The 22,416-nt window shown below is 43.4% G+C and overlaps 2 protein-coding genes across 2 annotated transcripts in view; one reads left to right on the top strand and one right to left on the bottom strand.

Moving 5' to 3' along the window:
* Positions 1–215: 215 nt before the first annotated feature.
* On the top strand, positions 216–12,013 carry LOC136748787 (amyloid-beta A4 precursor protein-binding family A member 2; the record flags this gene model as incomplete). Its single annotated transcript, XM_066702833.1, has 8 exons — positions 216–281; positions 1,322–1,408; positions 4,938–5,123; positions 7,594–7,773; positions 8,164–8,376; positions 8,762–8,881; positions 9,391–9,531; positions 10,234–12,013. Coding segments are annotated over 8 exons (1,065 nt in total), but the record flags the coding sequence as incomplete, so codon positions are not given.
* A 740-nt stretch (positions 12,014–12,753) lies between these two features.
* The window catches only part of fam189a1 (family with sequence similarity 189 member A1), a 127,020-nt gene continuing 117,357 nt past the window's right edge, over positions 12,754–22,416 (bottom strand). The window contains exons 8-12 of the mRNA XM_066701274.1: positions 18,615–18,690; positions 16,047–16,712; positions 15,551–15,622; positions 13,625–13,932; positions 12,754–13,291 (exon numbers count right to left, since the gene is read on the bottom strand). Coding sequence (XP_066557371.1) covers positions 13,106–13,291; positions 13,625–13,932; positions 15,551–15,622; positions 16,047–16,712; positions 18,615–18,690 — 1,308 coding nt within the window. The 3' untranslated portion in view covers positions 12,754–13,105. The remainder of the gene's footprint in view (positions 13,292–13,624; positions 13,933–15,550; positions 15,623–16,046; positions 16,713–18,614; positions 18,691–22,416) is intronic.

Genomic DNA, 22,416 nt, shown 5'->3' with positions numbered 1-22,416 from the left:
ATCCCTTTTGGTACCCAAGATTGGTTTATGTTTGCATGATTTATGGCTCGCTTTACACACAAAAATAAAAGAGCAATTATGTTAATTGCTGTTTTGATGTGTTAATGTCGGACACAAATACGCCATCATCAATAGTCCAGCAGAGATGGCAGGACCTTGTATTTTTGTGTTTTATTTTTTATTTGCTTTGTGTTTTCTGTTGTCCCCAAGTCTGACAACCCTGTTTTTGTTTCAATGCCACGCAGAGGGTTCAGAAGGCTGCCAAAATCAAGAGAAAGGGGGTGTGTAAATCGATTCGAAATCCAGCGCACTCGACTGGTCGTCCATTCTGTCTGCTCACCTCCATTTTCATATGCTTTGAGCCATCGTGTTTGAGGTTGCCCTTAGACATGTTAATGTCGGCAGAGAGGGGCGGGGAACAAGAAGCATTATTGCTGGTGGATAGCAGCATAATCCTTGTATTGTCCATCATCATCATTGTCATCAGTGAAAGGTTGACTCTCCCTCGCTGATGCTTGTGAAGAGACCTCAAATACCTGCCGATGGTTCAAGGCGACCCCAGCAGACACAACATGCATGCACTTTCTTGTGGTCTTCGCTTGTTTTGGAAACCCAGCTCCATTGATCATCTAAAGCCATGTATGTTACTGAGCTTCCATTGTCATTGTGCATCTTCCTTGTAATGCATGTACTGTAGTGTTGATTTTCATTTAATGTCATATTGATTTACGTCTGTCTATCCTCTTTGTAGTTCAACTTGGCAGATATGCAACGCAATACGCAGATAAAACTCAGAGCTTATTTGAGTATATACTATACGAAAGACCATTGATGAGTTGTAGGCTGCAAGGCATTATGAGCCTTGCCTGTTGGAGCTCCATCAGTTCTAAATGTGTATGTAGTCTAACTGCAAATTCATACTAACTTTTCTGAACACGTATTCAGTAGTAGTCAGTGTGATTCATATTAAAAACAAAAAACAAACAAAAAAAAAAAAACGAACAAAAATAAAACGGGAGCATCAGCAGTAGGAGGACATGTTTATTGTTTTGCAATTTATTGAGCCTTATTTGCCATGTTCAAAATAACCTAACAGCATCTACATGTGCAGTAAATTATTCCTTATTAGTAGTCTCCCGTGAGGTCTAACCTACATTTGATGATTTATGGATGAAGATTAAACTGTCCTGATCGGGAGGTTTATAAGACTCGTCCTTTAACTGCAGCTCTGTGCTGCTTCTGGAAGACTATCATCTCCTTGCGTGTGGAGGCTGATGGCGCCCGGGGACACTCTAATCGCTCTCTCCCTGTCTCCTGGCAGAGCCCAGAAGGGGATGCCCAAACGCTGACTGAGGTGGACCTGTTCATCTCCACACAGAGGATAAAGGTGCTGAATGCAGACACACAGGTAATGCCACCTGCTTCACCGCTGGCACAGAAACACTGGGCTTGATGCCTCTCAGGTGGATAGGAAATAGAAGGTCTATCTGGTAATTGGCTTATAAACTGATGCAAGTGGTTTTGTTTGTTTTAATTTGCTTAATTTATTCCACAAACCATACATGTGGCACAGGACTTGTCTAAGTAATGTGGTCCTTTGTATTTTACTGTAGCAGGGGTGGCTAACTCTGGTCCTGGAGAGCTGCAGGGTCTATAGGCTTGTTCTATCCAGATCATTAACTGCTTAATTGAACCAATTGTGGGTCTTAATTGGGCAAAATGTCCCTGTGTTCAAGGTATCTATTAATTGGTAATTTACAGAGACCTGGAAATCCTGCAAGATTGCGGCTCTCCAGGACCAGGCTTAGCCACCCCTGTATTATAGGATATTAAAACATGAAGAAATCACACTTCTTTCTCTTTTTGTTCAGTTCGTTTGATTTAAGGGCACAAGCAGCATAAAAGCTATGGTACCCTGAAATGTTTTTAGTCTTAGTAGGTGAACCTCACCATAAAATGCCAGACCTTAAGTGAGAAGGACTGGCACTTCATTCATACTCAAATGTTCAGTATTTCAGGGGGATGAATGAGTTTTCAAATATATTATGTAACATGTTAATGGAGAGATTTAAAAATAAAAAAGCACAATTCAGGAAATATTCTTTAAAATGGGGATATACAGGATTTTCAAGCCAAAGAGCCTTTCAGAATATCCATTAATGGATGTTTTGGGGGAATTTTTAGCTTATACAATTCTCTTAAAAGGGAGGTGAGTGCACTGTCCTGGCAGGAGGTCTGGCTGTCAGCTGAAATAATAAATAGATTTGAAATGCATAATTTATACTTATTATTCCTGTTGGGGTTTACCCTGTCTTTAACACTTGGCATTTGACTAATCAGTTTCCAATGAAAGCTACAAATGTCTTATGGTGACACACAGCAGAGTACGATTTATTTGTTTCTGTCTTTTTTTGTGTGTTTAAGAGATCTGGATATGTCTCAGAAAGCGTACACTATTCCTGGCCTCCAGGGAAGAGGTAATGGATATTGCTCAAATGCATTCTGAGTTATAACCCTGAATGATGCAGTACAGATGGGGGGTGGGGGTGGAGAGTGAGTAAACAAACTGCCCCCCTGCCCGCTTCTCTTAGCTCAGGACCCAGGAGTGTGTCAACCCCACCCCGCACAGCAGTGCAGGTTAACCTAGGCTCAGGACTACTCCCAGGTAGTGTACTGGTGACACGTTTGGCATGTGACTCAGACAGGATTTGTTCTTCCTGTGTTAGGAAAGAAAAAAAGGTAAAATATTGATCTATGTAGTTTTCCTGTCTCCCTGTCCATTTGCCAGGTATTTTCCTCCAGTCCCCTGATGTTTGTTGTCTGTGTTTATCTATGGATCTGTATATCTCTGTGTCTGTATAGCTTAATCTCATCAGTTTTTATTCCTGTTGGTGTGCGTGTTTGCTTTTATTTAATTGTGTGAACCCTGCCGCTCTCACCTGCGTCTTTAAGCGTGCTCTTTAGGAACTGCAGCTGGAGGCGGGTATTCTTGTTTTATTTTGTATTCCTGAAAACAAACCACGCGGAATGGATTTAACCTCGTTCATTCTATAAAGATTGACACTTTTTCCCCTCTGTTCATAACTGTGTCCTTTCACAGCTGTGTAGTGAGGACAGCCTATTTACAGGCATGAGATGAGTGGCAGCTCTGGGACATCAGACACGGCTTTGGATTACTCTGAATTCTCCTCTTATAAGTATTGCAGATACACCCCCATTAGCAGCACCATCAAGGGCAGCTCACACACTGAACCCTGAAGAAGTGAGCTCGATGCTGAAAACAGACCTTTTTGTTCGCATCCCCCTCTAAAGCTTGCCCTAAATTAAAAAATAAAAGGAACAGGTCTATAATTCATGAACCATCACTCACTGTGGAATGACTGTTTATCGCATTCCTAAAGCAACACCACTGGTAGTGTGTTTATTATTACTTTAGTAGTTCAGTTGTGTGTGATTGCAAGTATGTGTGTGTGTATTTGTTATTTATTTTTTATGTACAAAGAAGGTAACACAGACTGGTAGAAATATGTCTGCTGCCAAATATTGGTGATTTCAACAGCACAGGATGAGAGTATCTACTGAGAATACAGAAACCCTGTCGGCTCAGTTGCTCAAGTTTACTTCTTGCAGCTAATGTGCTGATTGCAGGTTAGATTTATTAAATTAAGAAGCAGTAGGTTCTTTTAAAAATGTCATAACCATTGACCTTGGAAGATTGTCGCTTTTTTGCACCCAGAAGCTAACAGTTGCTCATTAAACTCCAGAGAAGTTTAAACAGGGCCCAAATTAAGTCTAGAATATCCCACTGAGATTGACAGAGACCCTCTGAACCACTGCAGGAAGACTCGCATCAATAATTGAAGCAGGCACAGAGAAAGTTACTCATACAGGGCAGGGTGTTATAAGGGAGTTCACAAAAGAGATTAATTTAATTCAGGCAATCTGTTTGAATGTCTGTGACTGAAGGAAAATTTAGCACTTTATTAAAAAAGCTACGCTGTGGATCCATATTTATATTCAGGAAGTGTGTGAAGAAGATCAAGCTAATTACAGCTGGGTACATTGTGCATGGTCTGCAGAGGACAATATGGTTTCAAATGCGATGCCAGGACCCCTGCCATCTCAGATAATGGCACAGGGCAAAGGCCGTGGGCAGTGCAGGTATTCAGATACCGCACTGCATTCTTAATAGCGCAGCTCAGTAGATCCGCATGTATTAACTCTTGGTAACATTGAGCTAAGCGTTTATGATGGCACAGCCTCCAGCATGTTGTACTTGCCTCTGGGATTCTATTGAAATGCATCAGGAAGTTATCCCATGAATTTTCTTACCGTCACTCTACAGCACAGCACAGCACAAAATCAAACCAAATTAAACTCCAGGCCTCCCTAGCCATGCCCCGCGAATGCGTGCTGTGAGTCATTGAAGGGCACACAGAGACATGGACTGTATTTCGTTCACCTAAAGGCACGTTTGACTTTTTAAAAGCCGCCTCCACAATAATTTCCAGCTTGCTTATCAAGGAAGCGGGTGGGAGTCTTCGTTGCATCCTCCAAAATAAACCCATGTAAAATTCATAAGCAAAGTAAGTAAATAAAAGAAGAAGAAAAGGCAGAAGAGTTGTCTGGAACATATGCAGCAGCAGTCTGAAGTTGTGTTGTGTTTCTGTGTACCTTCCATGAAGGTACAAGCATTCCGTAAACTTTACATTAACGAGCAGCACTAACTGTTCTTTATGCAGCAGTGATCAGCTTGGTTTTCATGTACTGGAGTGGCTGGGCAAACTTATAAACTGTAGCCAGCGAGTTCTGTTCTGTACTGTGCAATTCCTGGGGACTCTTCCTGACCACTTTAAACAGGTCAGCGGTTACTTCTCTGTCCACCACTGCCCAGGGTGCTTAGCCTGTCATCCTGTTGTGTTTACTGTCGTGTCCAGGAGACGATGATGGACAATGCCCTGCGGACCATCTCCTACATTGCAGACATCGGGAACATTGTGGTTCTGATGGCGCGACGCCGCATGCCGCGCTCCGCCTCGCAGGACTGCATCGAGACCACGCCCGGCACCCAGGAGGGGAAGAAGCAGTACAAGATGATCTGCCATGTCTTCGAGTCTGAGGACGTGAGTGTGGCCAATCTAGAGTCCTTGTGCACTGACTCTGGGGAGGCTAACAGAGGCTCCCTCGTAGTGCACGATTATTTTATTTGTATTGATTAGATGGTTAGATGGGGATGAATTACTACTTACTACTCTGTCCCAGATGTGTGTTACTACACTCAAGACTTTGTTAACTTATATAAATGTTTTGCTCACATTCTCTCTCACCCCCTTTCCACTTTAATTGTCCCTAAAGCAGTAATGTATTTTTAAGATTGATATATTTTGGTTTCCTTAGTAGTCTTTGCTCCATTACCTTGGCCATTACAAGCCCTGTCTCCTGTTCTTTTACGATCAGGTTATGAGCCATGTAATTTACAAAGCGAGATTCAGTACAGGACTTATTTTATTCAGGAGATATGGGAGTGAGGGGTGGCCGTAGATGGGGGCATGGGTGTGGGTGTGTGGGCAGAGGCAGATCTGTGGCTTTTCAGGACCCTGAACTGCATGTATTGCATTTCAAAGATGACAATTTAAGTTTCCAGTAGTGTGTGCTGCCTGCTTTCTGGGACCCAGAGTAGAGGCCTTTAGCTAAGGCATCTTTTGTCAAATGCTGACAAAACACACCAAATGTCCACACAGCACACTCTAATCAGAACGTTATGCTGGAAGAGAAGACAAGAATGTCCTCAGGTTGAAGCAAGGTTGGTTGAAAACTTGGTGAAAATGGAAGGGGAAAAACAAACCAAAACAGAAAGAACAATTAGGATATTGAACTGCATGAATGGCAGACCAGTATGACCAAGTGTTTAGTCATCTCAAAACACTTTGCTACTTTATAACAGTATTTCTCAATCACAAGCTGTGTTTCTGTACTATGAAGCCTGCCCCTGCATTGCAGTTTCTTTCAGATTACACCAATCTAATTAGATGCAGTGATATACAAAGACAGATGAGTCAGTATTTATACTTGAGCCATTTTCTTGCTTCTTTCACTAAAGCGGTGTCACCTACTTTAAATGTGAAATGGCTTCATAAATGCTGATCTTAGATTATTATGTTTTTGGTTATTTTGTTGTTCCCGGTAATATTATGAGTTTATATCGGGCTGGCAATCTGAAAATGCTTTATTAAATGCCACTGATACATTATTTATTTGTTACAGGGGTTGGAAAAAATAAAATAGGCTTAGTTCCAGTATTAACTCAGATTTATTTTCAGATTAGTGTTAATCCCCCTATAATTTAGCTCCAGGTGTATAGAAAAATAAAATCCATTCGTTCCACAGAAGAGAGCTGAGCCAGCTTCTGTCTTTTGTGAGATGGGGCAGCTTGATTTCTGTCTTGCCATGAAATTCCAATCGTGAGGAGCTCTTTGCATGCGTGTCAGTGGTGACAGTGAAGAGGATGCATTTTGTATTCTGTGTCAGGCTTGTATTCTGTTGCTTGTTTGTGCTCTTTGCAGTTTTGGTGTGTTAATAACCTTAACTTGATCTAATAATCAGCATTGACTGCATGAATCGCGTTTCATGGCAGTTGTTTCCCAATTTCACTCAAGACAAAAGACAGGCGTTGCAAATAAACCATCTCAGCCTATTGTACTTAGAAGCTAATCTTAACATTTTTTCCCTGCTGCTCTGCAGGAATATAATTTGTAGCGGAACAAAGCAGGAGCTTTACAAAGTCATTGAGTGCAGTGGTGAAGATTACAGTATCCTCGTTCAGGTTTCCTTCAACTTCAATCATTCTAATAATAACCGAGAATCTATATATTTCCTAAAAGGCTGAATAATTGTTATATGCTTATCCAGCGCGACTTACGTCACATCATTTTTACATATATTCACCCATTTGTACAGCTGTGTTTATACTGGAGCAATCTCGGTAAAGGACCTTGCTCAAGGGTGACAATTTGTAAATGTATAGTAAGTAATCTATATTCCAGCTATAAATGCAGCTTGTGTACACACATTTAAAATATGACTAAAGTGTCTTCACATGGTGATAACCCTGTAGCCGATTGCTGGTTGTAAAAGATCCACACATTTGGCTCTGCAATAAATTGGAGGATAATCCAGTCAGGCTGTCTTTTCACAGAAGCAGTCCGACATGGTGGTCCATTAGCAGTGTGTGGGGTTTTCATTGAGGATCGATAGCGGTGGGAAGCAAGCCAGCGCGCCACTGCAGTGGCAGATGGGAACAACTTGTTTTAAAAATTGAAAATCAGCCCTGGCTCGTTTGTGGGATCTGATCAAGCATCATTTAAAAGAGAAGATGTAAGAATATGCTACTGAAGACACATTTACACTCTAATAAATAAAATGACTATATGCATCCTAATGGATTATCACATTATTGCACTTGGTCTGCATAGCTGTGGTACATTAAATTCAGTTTGGCCATCTGGAAAGAATCTGTCTCTTGCTTTCATGTAGGTTGTCACTTTAAATTGATTGTTTTCCAGCAAAAGAAATATGCTTGTTTTTCTCCCACAGGCACAACTTATCGCACAGTCTATTGGGCAGGCATTCAGTGTGGCCTACCAAGAGTTCCTGAGAGCCAATGGCATCAACCCCGAGGACCTCAGCCAGAAAGAATACAGCGACATCATTAATACTCAGGAGATGTACAATGATGACCTCATTCATTTCTCCAACTCAGAAAACTGTAAAGAGGTTTGAGCTTTTGAAATTACTGTTACATAAACGCAAAAGGATTTTTCTGAAGATTTTTTTATTTTAATTTTAACTGTGTCTGGCAGGCGTGTGGGTGACGTTAGTAGTTTTGCTGCTGACGTACAGAACATCAGCTAAACCTATTTGCTGTCGGAAAAGATTTGATGAGACAAAGGGGGCAGATACTTTGACTAATAATGACAAAATAAAGAGTTACAAAAATGTGTTGTCTCCATTATGTGTTGTTTTTTTTGTATCCCCCCCTCGGCTGTTTTTGGACTGTGGTTGTTGAAGACAGGCTTATCTATCTCCCTATCATTCTCTGCCTCTCCCTCTTGTTTCCATCCTTCCCTTTCTCTGTCCCTTCCTGCCTCCCTCCCTGCCCCACAGCTGCAGCTGGAGAAGGTAAAGGGGGAGATCCTTGGCGTGGTGATCGTGGAGTCTGGCTGGGGCTCCATCCTGCCCACCGTCATCCTTGCCAACATGATGAATGGGGGCCCGGCGGCACGCTCTGGCAAGCTGAGCATCGGGGACCAGATCATGTCCATCAATGGGACCAGCCTGGTGGGCCTCCCACTTGCCACCTGCCAGGGCATCATCAAGGTTGGTTTTGTGGTGCCTTCCCAACAACAAGGGTGATCGACATAGAGCCCCGCCCCCAGTCAGACCAGAGGCAGCGGTCTGAGGCAGACTCGGACACACGGAGGGACAGAGAAGGACACACAAACATGGACACAGACGCACATGTACAACGTAATGCGCAAGTCACACATTCCAAGAAGCAGGCACACAAAAAAAAGAGATAGAGATAGAGATATCGATATATAAATGATATATAGATTTTTATTCGATTTAATTTCACCTGGGTATCCATACGGGCAACGACCATGGCCATAACAAAAAACAAAAACAAAAAAAAAAGTGCGCTATAGCCAGAAGAGAGGTATCTGCCTCACTGTCTCTCACTCTCTCTGCCGGTGTGGTGCAGGGCCTGAAGAACCAGACGCAGGTGAAGCTAAACATTGTGAGCTGTCCTCCTGTCACCACCGTGCTCATCAAGCGGCCAGACCTCAAGTACCAGCTGGGCTTCAGTGTGCAGAATGGCATTGTGAGTACGGGGGAGTGGGGGTCGGGGTGGTGTTAGCATTCTCTGTAGTTTTCCTTTCTACTGAAGTCGTAATATATATATAATATACATACTATAATTGTAAGTTATTATGACTGAAGGCACACAGCACAAACCTACAAACTGAGTAGCATAAGCTGCAGTGCTGTGCAGGACTCTCCAGTTTTCACTTCAGCTGGACAGAGCACTAGCTCCCACGTGTGGTGGGCAGTGGTTAAGGCATGCATAGCTTGCATAGGAGTTAACTGCACAGACTACAGACCTTACATGTTACTTCAGCATTTCAGCTTCTAATTGCAGATCTCTGACTGGGTAAGTGCAGTGTTTGATGGCTCTGAACCTCAGTGAAATAAAACCATCTGAGATTGTTAATAATGAAACACTTCAGGATCTTCGTATTGATGTCATGAATTTGTAGAGTATGGAGGGGATAACGTAGTGCAAAGGAGAGCGGTTTTGACACCTCCCTCCCTCCTGTCTCCATCTGGCAGATCTGCAGCCTGATGAGGGGTGGCATCGCGGAACGCGGGGGGGTGCGAGTCGGCCACCGCATCATTGAGATCAACGGGCAGAGCGTGGTGGCCACGGCACATGAGAAGATAGTGCAGGCCCTGTCCAACTCAGTGGGCGAGGTAGGAACCACTGTTAACACAGCCGTGTAGCGTTACACACAGCAGGACTGAATGATCAACGGCATTAGAATTGTCTCACACACAGCAAGAAGTGAAGAATGGTGTTTTCCTCTTTGTTTTATTTAGTGTTTTTGGGGGCAGTTTTATTGACATTTTCTGCTGCTTTATATGTCCCAGCCTGTGAATTACCAGTGTGCAGATGTGTTCGAGCAGCCTATTACTCTACCCCTGTCAGCTGAGATGCCTCATTGAGTAGGCTGTGAGGACAGTATATGGCCAGTCCCTGAATGACAGAACTTGTAATAAAGGCTAGTTCACATAGGGAGATGCAATACCAGAGTCATCCACCAGGTGACAATTGCTAAACACTGCATAGGAAAAGCAACATGTTTCAGAGTGCCATGCAAAACCCATGTTATTTGTTTGTTTTTCATAAATATATATATATTTTTAAGAAAGCACTACTATTGCAAAGCTCCTGACACTGACCCCAGTATTCGGCTGTACTGGTGCCTGTACATTACGGTTTGCAGACATAAGGGTAAATTAATAATTGCCATCTTGCTGGACCACATGACACAACCAGCAAGTGCAGTGGCGGTTGGCAGGAGGGGATATGTGTCGGGATGTTATTGGAGCAGATGCGCTGCGGAGGCCAGTGCCAGTGTCTGCTCTGTGTCTGAGCTGCAGTTTTCTCCCCAGATCCATATGAAGACCATGCCGGCAGCGATGTTCAGACTGCTGACAGGACAGGAGACCCCCATGTACATCTAGCAGGAGAATGGCTGCTCCAGTGCACAGGGAGTTGCCCCATCCAGGACCGCCTGGGAGCTGGGGGCCTGGGACAGAGAGGGGAAGTGGCACAGAAAAAAAAACTACAATGGAAGAACTCCCGCACCTCCCCTGTCCCTAATGAATGCAGTTTACCGCCATCTCCTCCTACTCTACTTAATTTTTTATTTTTGTGGGCCAAAAGGGGATCCCCTTTTCATTTTGGGTTTGCTTCCCTTTTATTTCGTAGGCACTAACACTTTACGGAAGCTCACAGTATTTTACGAACTTTTACCTTTTATCTAAAAAAAAAAAGAAAAGCGAATCAGTGCTGGTGACATGGATGTTATTTATTTGTGCGGTCTGTGTTTCGGGATGTACGTCCAGTCGGATACTGTAGAGCAAGTGGATGAATGGGTTGGCAGTTTATTTTTTTATACATATAAATATTTACATGGTATTGTTGTTGTTTTTTTAATATATATATATATATATAAATATATATACATAACTTTTTTTGCATTAGTGGTAGTGGGGTTTATTGAGAAGGCCAGTGTGTCCTGTAAATATTGACTGACTACCAGCAGATTCATCCCAGGGAATGTACCATCCCATTGAGCCGACTTCCTGCACTGGGACTGGGGGGAGATCCATCGGCCGCCCGGGCCTGGTTCAAGTTCTAGAATCTGTGGCTCAGCTTCTCCACCGGAATCCCATGGCTAGAGTCTGTAGATGCTGAGAGTCGGCCCTAGAGAACACTATGCCTTGTGACATCATCGCTGTGCATCTCAAACATGGCTGTGCAGCAGCGACGCTAAAACAGTGTGTTGGCATGTGCCTTCATCGCAGTGCGGTTGGCTAGAACAGGAGGGTTTGAGTAGGAAGGGTAGCACTCCTGTAACCTGTTATAAATATTGAATATGTGCCAGCGAAAGAAGGGCTGTGTGCAGGCCTTAGAGATTCAACTTGCCCGTTGAAGTTTAGGATTAGTTTTCGGTTGTCTCCAGAATGAAGGTCCAAAGATACCGTGTTGACAAATTTGAAGTCTACCATCTTTAAAATAGATTACTTTTTTTGCTGTTGTTAGTCATCTTTATTTCTCATTTGATCTGAAAATTAAGCAGTACTGGTACTTTTTTATATTGACCGTTACAGAGGTTGTAATTTCCTCCCCCAAACTTTTAACAGAGAATTGTAACTTTTGAAAGCAAAGTGCTATACTTTGGCAAAACCTGAAACCAAATCTAACTGTAAGTAAAAAAAAAAAAAAAAAAGACAGTGTATAAAGACATGAATCTCAATGTATTTTTTAAAATGTGTATTCTAACTCCAGTGCCCTGTTCTAAAGTTTCCTACAGAAACAGGTTTAGTGTGAGTGGTGTTGTGAATGTATTGTGTTTTAGTTGATTCCACAGCCATCAGCAGTATTGGAATGTGTGTACATAATTCATACTGTGTCAAGTATTGTACCCATTAGGGGATAACTGGTAGTCACGCTAAACTTTTTTTTTTCCCTTCATGTTGGGCCACAGCCTTGAGGGAAAAAAATTAAATACACTGTGACTGAATAAGCCTTACCATTGAGTAATGCTTTTGAATTTACTGTACTAAAAATGAAACTTAAAAAAAACCTACCTGTTGCATGCAGCTGAAGATAGAATCAAGTCATTCTGGAAAAAAATAAAAATAATAAACCTAACCTTTGAAAACATCCCGACATTGTTTCTGCTTATGTAGCGCTTCTACGGACCCTGCGATAGCCAAAGCACTGTGCTACGTGCGCAGCGTGAAATACAGAGCGACATGCAGTGCCAGGGCACATTGGGACCCTGTCCGTGCCTTCAGGAGCAAGGAGGGTGTGTACGCATGTGTACGAATTCCAGTCTCTGGTGGGAACTGACTCCTGCCATTGCTGTTCTGTAGCACTGCTTGTGTTACTGACTTACTATCCCATCTGAACCTAATAAGAGAATAACGATGTGAACTGTATGTACATATAGATAATATATATGGTTTTCCACAAAATCCACTGACTAACCATCTCCTGCCATGTCTGGATTGCAGTCCTGAGCCAGGCAAAACAATAATAGCATGATGCCAGGATAAAAATTCATCCTTTTTTATTTTTTATTTAATTATTATAACACTGATAAGAATTGAAACACACTGAGGTAAGTTAAATAATCCAACTTTTTAAGTTGTTTACATTGACTGTTCGCTGCCTGGTCTTGGCCATTGATATAATCTGCAGCTCCTGGCAGCACAATTGGGGAGAGAGAGAGAGAGAGAGAGAGAGAGAGAGAGAGAGAGAGAGAGAGAGAGAGAGAGAGAGAGAGAGAGAGAGAGAGAGAGAGAGAGAGAGAGAGAGAGAGAGAGAGAGAGAGAGAGAGAGAGAGAGAGAGAGAGAGAGAGAGAGAGAGAGAGAGAGAGAGAGAGAGAGAGAGAGAGAGAGAGAGAGAGAGAGAGAGAGAGAGAGCACTTTCCAGCTGCAGCAATAATCTGAAGACGCAACGCTGCAGGCAGATTCACAGATTTTTTTTTTGTAAGACGTCCTTTTGTCTTGGTTGATTGGCTTTATGCATCAGTTTAAACAGTTTTTGTAAAAAAGAAAACAAGGGCCCCTGAAGGAAGACATTCCTGGTGTGGACAGGACAAGTCCCCTGATGTCCACGCTCTGTCTTGACTGATGGCCCTCTCGTTTGGCACGCTGTAAAAAAGATTGGACTGTGTCTCGGTTTATACGTCAGTCTGTATGTCCATGTGTGGATCTGTCTCCCTGTGCGTCTGTGGGGACGGGGGGTGATCAGAGGATGGTCTCTCGGCACACTCCGATCAGGCTGTGTGGGCGGTCAGGGTGGGATGCGTGGTTTGTCCGTGCACGCCGGAGGGAGGAGGAGGGCGAGCTCAGCGCCCCACAGCTCTGCAGGTGCAGGTCGTCCTGGGGGCGCTTCCTGGGGCCATGCACTGAATGCTGGGAGCTCGTCATAACCTGGGCACAGAGAGAGAGGTCAGAGGTCAATCTTTCTCCTCCTGGACTTCTCCAACCTTGGCAATGGAGCCCCTCTCATCCAGGTTATTTATTTATTTAAAAAGCTGCTTCAGTCAGTGCTTACAAATGTCACTAATTGAGTAAAATAATCTCTGCCGGGTTAGTTATATCTGTACATTTTATTTTTTAGGGAACTAACACAGCGCTAGAACCAGCCACTCGCTGAAGACCATTTTAATCCATGCAACCTTATAATATCTATATTATCTTTTCATAACCCCTTCATGCAGCATATTCCCCCCTAAAATTAAATAAAACTGGGCTGTGGCGCACCTGGTCGATGACGCTGGCACTGAAGATGGCCTCCTCCATGTGCCGCTCATCGCTCTTGATGACGTGCTTGATGCTGTTGACCACGTGCTGCACCTCTGGGGGCAAGTTGCAGCTGGAATGCTCCAGGAATTTGGCCACCAGGATCTTGGTGTCCTTGTATGTCTTGAGGTCCACCAGGGAGCGGGGTCTCTCCTTGGTGATGGCCTGCACAGCCCTGGGCTTCAGCCTGATGTCTACCCTCTGCTGCTTCCGGGAGAATGGCGTGCGTCTGGCCGGAGCCTGGTACGACACCACCACCGGGCAGGAGACTGAAAGTAACAGAACACATAGCAACAGACTGTGGTTTGAAACACAGAACTGCCTGCCTAAAACCACTGCCGAGATCCAGAACTCAGGAGAGTTATATTAGGTTGTATTAGGATCATTTCCAATGCCTGTAACCATATTTTATTTAGTCTCCTCTGTTAATGTGTCCGTTCTCATTATTATTTATTGCACCAGTGAGAGCAGGATTTCCTTTGCAGGCAGATTTAATGAGCATTTTTTTTTTCTGCATGGAATATATGCTTCAATTGGTTTAATGTTTATTCTGACCATTTCAATCATCTCACTTCCTTCAAGACTTAATTTCTTTGAAAAGGCCTCCAACTGTTCATCTATTATTTTAAAAAATATACAGTTCGATCCATAAATATTTGGACAGTGACACAATTGTAATCATGTTGGCTCTGTACATCACCACAATGCATTTGAAAAGAAACAATCAAGATGTTTCTTTCATCTTTAATGTGAGGATAGTTACATCCAAATTGGGTAAACGGTGTAGGAATTACACCCATTTTTATATGTGGTGCCCCCAATTTTAGGGGCTCAAAAGTATTTGGACAAACTAACATAATTATGAATTCAATTGTGAGTTTAAATACTTGGTTGCAAATCCTTTGAAGTCAATGACTGCCTGAAGTCTGGGACCCATAGACATCACCAGATGCTGGGTTTCTTCCCTGGTGATGCTCTGCCAGGCCTGCACTGCAGCTGCCTTTAGTTCCTGCTTGTTCTTGGGATGGGGGGATGTAACTACCCTCAAATTGAAAATGAACACGAAAAGCACATCTTGATTGTTTCCTTTCAAATCCATTGTGGTGATGTACAGAGCCAAAATGATGACAATTGTGTCACTGTCCAAATATTTATGGACCTAACTGTACATACTTAAATCTACATCACCAAACATTTATATATGAATTTACATTAAACTCTTTTTGGTGAACTTTCCATTATGGATTTTAAGTTTGTTTTTGGTGGCTCTCTTGCTCTTCGTTCTCGTTGCATAAGCAAAGGGAAATCCCCTGCTCCAGGAATCCTCTCAGCAGGGACAGTGAAATCCCACAGCTAAAGACTGAGCTCATCTCAAGTAAATGCCAGTCAAAGGCTTGCCATTAAAAACTGCAAAGGTAGTTCAGCCTATAATTGGGCCTTCCACCTACATTTTCTAACTAATGATTCTGCTGAGAATTAAATGTGATTTGAGAAAAATAAATAAATTAAACTTCTAAAAACATAAAGTAGTTAAAAACTGTCAAAACTACAACTTTCTATACAAGGGGACAGAAATGCAGACTTTGATTTATAATGCCCTGCTGCTGAAGAACATTGTTCTTTTTCATTTTTTTGGTATCCCTCCATGTTTCAATCTATCAAGTGATGCTGATACCGAGTAAACAAGTGCAGCATAATTGTGAAAGACATTACACACAAAAGGAGGCCGTCTGGAGCCTGTCCTGCTCGTTTTGGTAGCTGGTAACTTAAGGGATCCCAGGTTCTTATCTCCTCCGGTCTTTAGTTCAGTTTAGTGAACAGCAGCGGCTGGGTGGTGCAGGAGAATAATGGCGGTTATGCGTACAGTAAACATGGGTAATGACATACCTGGCTCAGGTGAGGTCTGGGGGGAGTCATCATTAACCTGATTACAAGCAGCTGAGCCGCCACAGCTGTCGCCTATGGGACAGGGCAGACAGGAGTGTTACAACACCGTCAGGCTGGGGAACGGCAATAACAATCACCTCTCACTGCAGCGCCTTAATTAACACAATGGAGTCATCTCTAGAGCACAGAGCAGCTGGTCATTACGCACTGACTATGGAGTTAAAAAACAACAAAAACAACTTTAAATAGCTTCTTTAGTGATCCCTTTGTGCATGTAACAGATGAGCAGAAAACATCGCTGAAGGGAAAACAATTATGCCATTCAAGTGCACAGTGAAAAATGTGTCCGGGTGCCACTGAGCAGTGATGTGGTGATTAAGTGCTGTGACGGAGGCGGAAGGAAGAGGAAAAGGCAGAACATAATCTGTTCAATGATGATGAAGGAGAGAGAGGACAGCAGTGTAGGAGAAAAAAATGAAGAAGGGGAAGCCCATACTTCCAGACATGGACGTGCAGGAGATAGGGTCGCTGGTGGAGCGGACAATCCTGGACAGCCTGTAGCGCCGGTGCCGCCGCGGCCGGTCCTGGCTGCCGGAGTGTGAGGTGCTGCTGAGGGCTGAGCTGGACTGGGGCTGAGAGAAGGAGGAGGAAGAAGAGGGGGACCACACGCTGAAGCACAGCTTCTTCTGCCGGGGTGGGGGGGAGGGCGATGGGGCGCAGGTGGAGGCGGCGGCAGTGGCGGTGGAGGTGGCTGCCCTCTCTGTGGTGGTGGGGGGCATCATGTGACCCTCCCTCTCCAGCGTGCTGTTGTTCTCAGAGGACCAGTCAGGGGAGTGGTCCTGGGTGCAGTTGTTGGACCCCTGAGTGTGGGAGCGGTCCAGAGAGGACTCGCTGAAGCCTGCCTCCTCCTCCTCCCCATCGCCAGCAGGGGAGCCCTGGGAGTGGTGGTGAGAGTGGCCAGGGCGCAGTCCGCAACGGGCGCTGTGCTCCAGGCTGGTGCAGCTGCCGTCTGTGGCAGCCGTGCGTATGGTGCTGTAGGGGGAGAAGTCGGCGGAGCGCAGGGAGCCCTGCACCTCCAGCGAGCACAGGTCCTCCGAGGAGCAGCTGTGGTCCGGCATGTCAGCTACCTCCGACACCATCAGGGAAGCGCTGTCCACAGAGGCTGCAGGTCACAGGACAGGGCAGGTCAGGGCACGGACACTCTTCAAAGCACAAACCAACATAAGAAAGGTGGCAAATGAGAGGAGACCATCTGACCCGTTCTGCTAGGAGGTTAATGATCCCAAAATTATTTTTTTACAGGATCCAGAGAATGCCCCGGCAGCAGAACAGGCTGGTTCTGAACAGGCAACCCAAGCTTTTCAATTCCACCCCATTCCAGCCAGGTCTTAAGCAGCAGGGTGAGATATGCAATTAAGGGTCAATTAAGTGATTAAAATACTCAGTGGCGTGAAGTCCTGCGATGGAGTGGAAGGGATGGTTTAACTGGCCCTGAGCTCCAAGGTTATAGAAAACTCTGCTCCCCAGTGTGTATATGGTGATAAATAAAGCAGACGGGTCTCTAGTTTCCAATTTTCTGTGAAAGTATTACAGTATTCATTCATTAAGGGCTGCCAAAGCACTAGAGCTGTCTTCCTCCACGAGCACGCTAATGACTTCATTTAAAGTCGCACTGTGCTGACGTGTCATTTCTCTTTAATGCATTACCTTAGAACTTTGATTGCATAAATGGATCATCTCATTTAAAATTAGTGTGCATGAATCGTTAACTTTCACATCTTAGCCCAATGTACTTAAGCCCCAAACACACTAACAGGATCCAAGCTTTTTATTTTTGAAATTAGCTGCATATTGTCAAACATAAAAAAATTAATGCCAGCTGTTTGTGTGTTTTTTAAGTGAAAATCAATAACAAACCAAAAGAATGCAGTCCTCTCTTCCCTAACAGCTGTGATGGGTCTGGACTCCTAAACCTTGACATTTACTTCCAGAAGATGCAGAGCAAATCTAGTCTGGAAAAACAAATACTTTGAAAGCAATTCTCTTCTGCACACTGTCATAAAAAAGGAAATTGAGGGAACTTTTATTGTTATGAAGACAAACAAGTATCCTTTTGAAATCCTTCCATAATTTATTTTATTTTTGCAAACTTTGAACTACATTTAATAACTGTTAAAAAAACTATGGTCTTGAGGTGTGAATTTCTATTTGTACCAATTTACAAGCTCTCTGCCTGAACAAGGAACATGCAGTGCCTACAGGTAAACAGCTGGGGGCGCCCATGACACTTATATTCCACTCTAGTGCAAACCTTTATTCCAGCTAAGCCTAAATCATGTAAGTGATCGTCAACAGCACGGTTTAATTAAGAAATTAAGGACAAATTAAGTGACTTGATTGCTATTTGGATTTAATTCCTGCTACAGAGTGGAAGACATGGGTTATACTCCCACAGTCCATATCCTGTTTTATTACACTAGTACGCCCTGAAAGGACTGAGGCCCAAAACACTTAACCCCCCCCAAAAAAAAAATCACATTTACTTTTACTTCTGCAAACTTAAATTAGCGTTTACCAACTTAAATTAAATTAAACCAGTTTCCATAGGTTCCCATTCCACCTGAGCTCTTAACTCAGCTGTGTCCACCTCCATTTCTGGGTCCCAAACCTGCTCTCCACTGCTGAATTGGTCTCATTACCACACAGTTAAGTGGATGAATCTAACCCTTCTCTCTGGGCTTCAGAAAGCTCTCAGGATACCATGTATTGTATCCACTGAATATTGCATGCCAGCCAGTGTAATCTGTAATGAAAGTAATTTAGGAACTGAGTACTCCAGTTGGAATAAAACTACACTACAGTCCCCATCTAGGAACTAAATCTGCCACCTCCTCCCTCCTAGCTTGACTCACCTAATAACTGGCCTTGCCTGACCAATTTTCAATATGTTCCCCAGTTCTTGGGTGGTTTAGAGAGACGCATAAAACCTGCTGGACTACAGCCCTCGGATCAGGATGTGCAATGGGACCCCAGTCAATCCAATCCCAGGCTGAACTCTTCTCACCTTGAGTGCTGAAGCCCGCAGTGTTCCTCTCACACAGGCTGGATTCGGTGCCCTGCTGCTCCAGACTGTTGGTGACCTTCGCAGGGGGAAGAACAACAACAACAATCACTAAACAAGGAACAGAATACGTATCCCAGTGTGCCCACTGTCATTGGTGTCGCCTCACACAGGAGACCCACAGCTACCAAAGCCTTTGCTGTGGAGTGCCAGGCCGCCTGCGATCCGGCACATTGCCAGGGAGGAGGCCAGAGTAAGCGAGTGCAGGGGCCCAGCTGTAACCCACACAAAGTGCCTCTTCTCAAGTCTTTTACTAGGTTTGAGACGCAAGTTTAGGAGAGTAAGGAGTCAGGACAGTGGGGTTAGGGTAAGCACAGAAAAAGATAACCTGTCCCATGAAAACCATGAGCATCTAATACCGATCTCAGTGAGGATAGCTTGGAAATGTCCCACTAGCTGTGATTTGACATTACAGGTCAATTACAATAATGAGCTTCTTCCTAATGCAGGGCAAGAAAACAAAACAAAGTGATTTCAGAATCCTTTTGGACAGATGTTGCTCTGATTTCACATCCTCATAGCATAATGCTTACGGAACAGCCGGGCGTCTCGTATTGAAAATAAACAGCAACAGCCTGTTGTTCTGTGTGCTGATCGCAATAATAATTCCCAATAGCCACGCTGTTCAAACAACAGCATGAGTGAAGACAAATCAGTTTGCTGTGCCGGGAGTATTGATCTGGGTGCAGGATTACGCTATCCTTCTTAATATCAACCCCAGTGCCTGCTGTCTGGAAAGGCTGATTTATGAAATCTCAAGACCAAAAGACCGTTTTTCCCAACAGTGGTGGCACAGCGCAATTTAAAAAGTTTGCCATAAATTATGAAACACACTCTAATGGATTTACTTAACAATGTCTGGAATGGAAAATAAATACATGCAATTGTGTTACATTACTCTCTGTTCTGATAAAGGGCTGATGTTTGTGTCGTGAAGGGCGCTATAAAATTACTCAAATCACCTACATTTATACTAACTGAATAACTTCTGCTGCCCTTATTTCTACACTAGCTTACCTGTTGTCCAGTGTTAATTAGGAACAATGAGAATTAAGCGTTTCTTTAAATGTTTAAGGAATAATGGGAGTTTGTTTTACTTATTTTTTTACACCTGAGAAGTGGCCAGTGAAAAGCATGCAGTGAATTTTGAGGGAAGAACATGTTCTGGGGCCGAAGATGACCTCTCAACATTAGAAGTGCAGGCTGACTATGAGGTTCAGTGATGAAGCAGTGGGATTAAATCCAACAGAAAAGGTTGTCAGAGATCTCATTTTCTTTTCCTAACAGGTGAACGAAAAACGCAGACAGCCAATACTTTGGAGTTCAGAAGGTCAGTGCAGTGAATTTAAGAGGAGTAGCGAGTGAACTGAAAGGTTGTTTTGAAAAAGAGATTTGGCAACACAACATGACAGGCAAGACCTGACAGAAAGGAGCCAGTAAAATAGAAAGAAATATAGAGAAGTTTAAAACAGTTATAGGATAATGCTTTACAGGAAGCTGTGTGGACACATGCACAGAAGACTTTTTTATTCTGGTGTAAATTTGTTGCTACTCTGACAGTATGGAGAGATTCAATTCAGTGGTGATATTCCCTTTATTTGGTGTTTACCTATATTTTGTCTTTATTGAGAAGCAAATACAGGGGAAAGGAAAGACCTGGAAATAATTTTGAAATTACTGATACACCTTCTGCTCCAGAGCCTGGTATGAAGAACATTTATTCAAATATAATCTCATGGAACTCTTTTCAGTTCCCTGAATGCTCCGTTTTAGTGGTTTCCAAACATGGGTCTGCGAGCCAGAGCCAGTTTGTCTGGCATTTGGACATTTCGTCCTGCACCCAATCCACCTTAATCTCAAATTTAAATTTTAAAAACCCATCAAAATATGAAGCAAATAATTCAAAAGTCTCCAAGTGTACTGTATTGGTATTGCATTTGAATGATAATTACATGTTTGCCTTTGTAGGAGTGCATGTGTGCATGTTTTAAAATTAGAACTATGTATGTTAGCTGTGTTAGCACAACCAGCTGGGCCGAGGGGCAAACAGAATGAGAGCCACTGCCCAGTTACGTTTAATATTGAAATGTAGACCTGTATTAGCAGATGAGCTCCCCGGATCTGTCCTGAAGTCCCAGGAGTGGAGAAGTGCTAGGGACTGGAGAGTCATTATTCTGAACGACTGCGGCCCATCAGTGCTACAATGAATTACTGGCTCGTGTGCGTGTGTGTGCGTGCATGTGTGTGTGTGTGTTTGTGTGCCCACTCCAATCCCAGGTTCTTTACACTTCCCCTGCCTCCACCAGGGTGGCTCTGTAATCTCCCAGCCGCAGTGCTGTTTGCACATTTCATCTTTGCGAACTTTAACCTGTTGAGCCCCCTTGCCGAGGAACACACCCCTCTAATGAGCCAGACATTCCTCTCTGTGGGGCTCTGTGGCTCGCTGGGCTGCAGGCTGTTGGACTCAAGCCACCCCAGGTTTGCAGCCACTTCTGGGGAGGTGGGAAAAAGATCATAAAAAAAGGGCCCGTTTTGTGAAGGAGTAGGCTGAAGTTGTCTAGACAGCTTTCCTTCGTGTCAGCAGATCGAACTCATTTGGTTCTGGCCTGTGGAGTTAACGTTTCAGCAAATTTTGGTGTTACTATGCTGTAATGTTTGTTTGTTTGGTTGTTTCTTGTTATGGCAATATGAAATGAAAGATTGACACAGGTGTTCAATTAATCAAATTATATTCCTTGGAGTCCAACCCTAAACTTAAACAAAGCCTAAAGCACTTCTCATGCATAATTTGTCTATGGTTAAAGTTAGCGTTAAATCCCTCAGAAGACTCAGATTTCCTGTAGTGTTGTGTAGAGTTGTTTTTCTACTGACAAAAGTACAAATGGCAAGTGACAGTGACTGGACGCAGCTTCTGAAACCCAGGTGTACAACACTATTCTGTATGACCCAACTAAAGTATTACATTTAGGAATAAAAAAAAAATAATACAAATAAATTAATTAATAAATAAAGCCTGCCCATGTTTCTGACAGTGGGTAATTATTAGCAATTATTAGGGCTGGTGAATGAGGCTCCAGTGTGGCGCTCACTGTATCTTTATCTTTCTGCAGCACCGTGTCAGACTCTTTAAGGCTCTATCCAAAAGCAGTGGGTAGGCAATGATTAGCTTCTTTCTTGTACCTCTAGCAATATATATACTGTATATATCTATTGAAAAAAATCATTGTCCCTGAAAAGCTTTTCTACTTTAGCCTTTAAGAGGTGTACGCCATTGTGGCATCAGGGCTTCCAGGGTAATGATGCAGATATATGAATGATGGCTTCTGACACAGGGTTATTGTGTTTTGTCCGAGTCACACTGAGCACCAGTCAAACAACAAAAGCTCAAAGGGACAACCAAAAATATCAATTTCAGGCCTAAAGGGTCATTTTATATTGCAGAAAAAAGAAAAACAGACTGAGTTGTTGGTATAAGCCCTGCTGGACTGAGTGTGTGAGAAGCAGGGGCCGGAACACCAGAAAACCTGAATCTCATTGTTCTTCCCTTATTTTATTTTTCTATGAATAGATTGAAAGCTTGGTGTCTTGGGACTAAAACATATATCGCTCTGTTTACAATGATGTCACAACGCATTTTCTTAAATGCTACAAAGTTATGGAGATTTTACCCTCATTCACTATGTATTTATTGCCCAATTGACAAAGCAGCAAAACATGTTGTCAGCATGCTAAGTCAGACAGCTTT

The sequence above is a fragment of the Amia ocellicauda genome, chromosome 4, assembly GCF_036373705.1.
Source record: "Amia ocellicauda isolate fAmiCal2 chromosome 4, fAmiCal2.hap1, whole genome shotgun sequence".
NCBI classification, from domain to species: Eukaryota; Metazoa; Chordata; class Actinopteri; order Amiiformes; family Amiidae; genus Amia; species Amia ocellicauda.
Note: the sequence above shows the minus strand (reverse complement) of the source record. Positions and strands in the feature narration are given on the sequence as shown.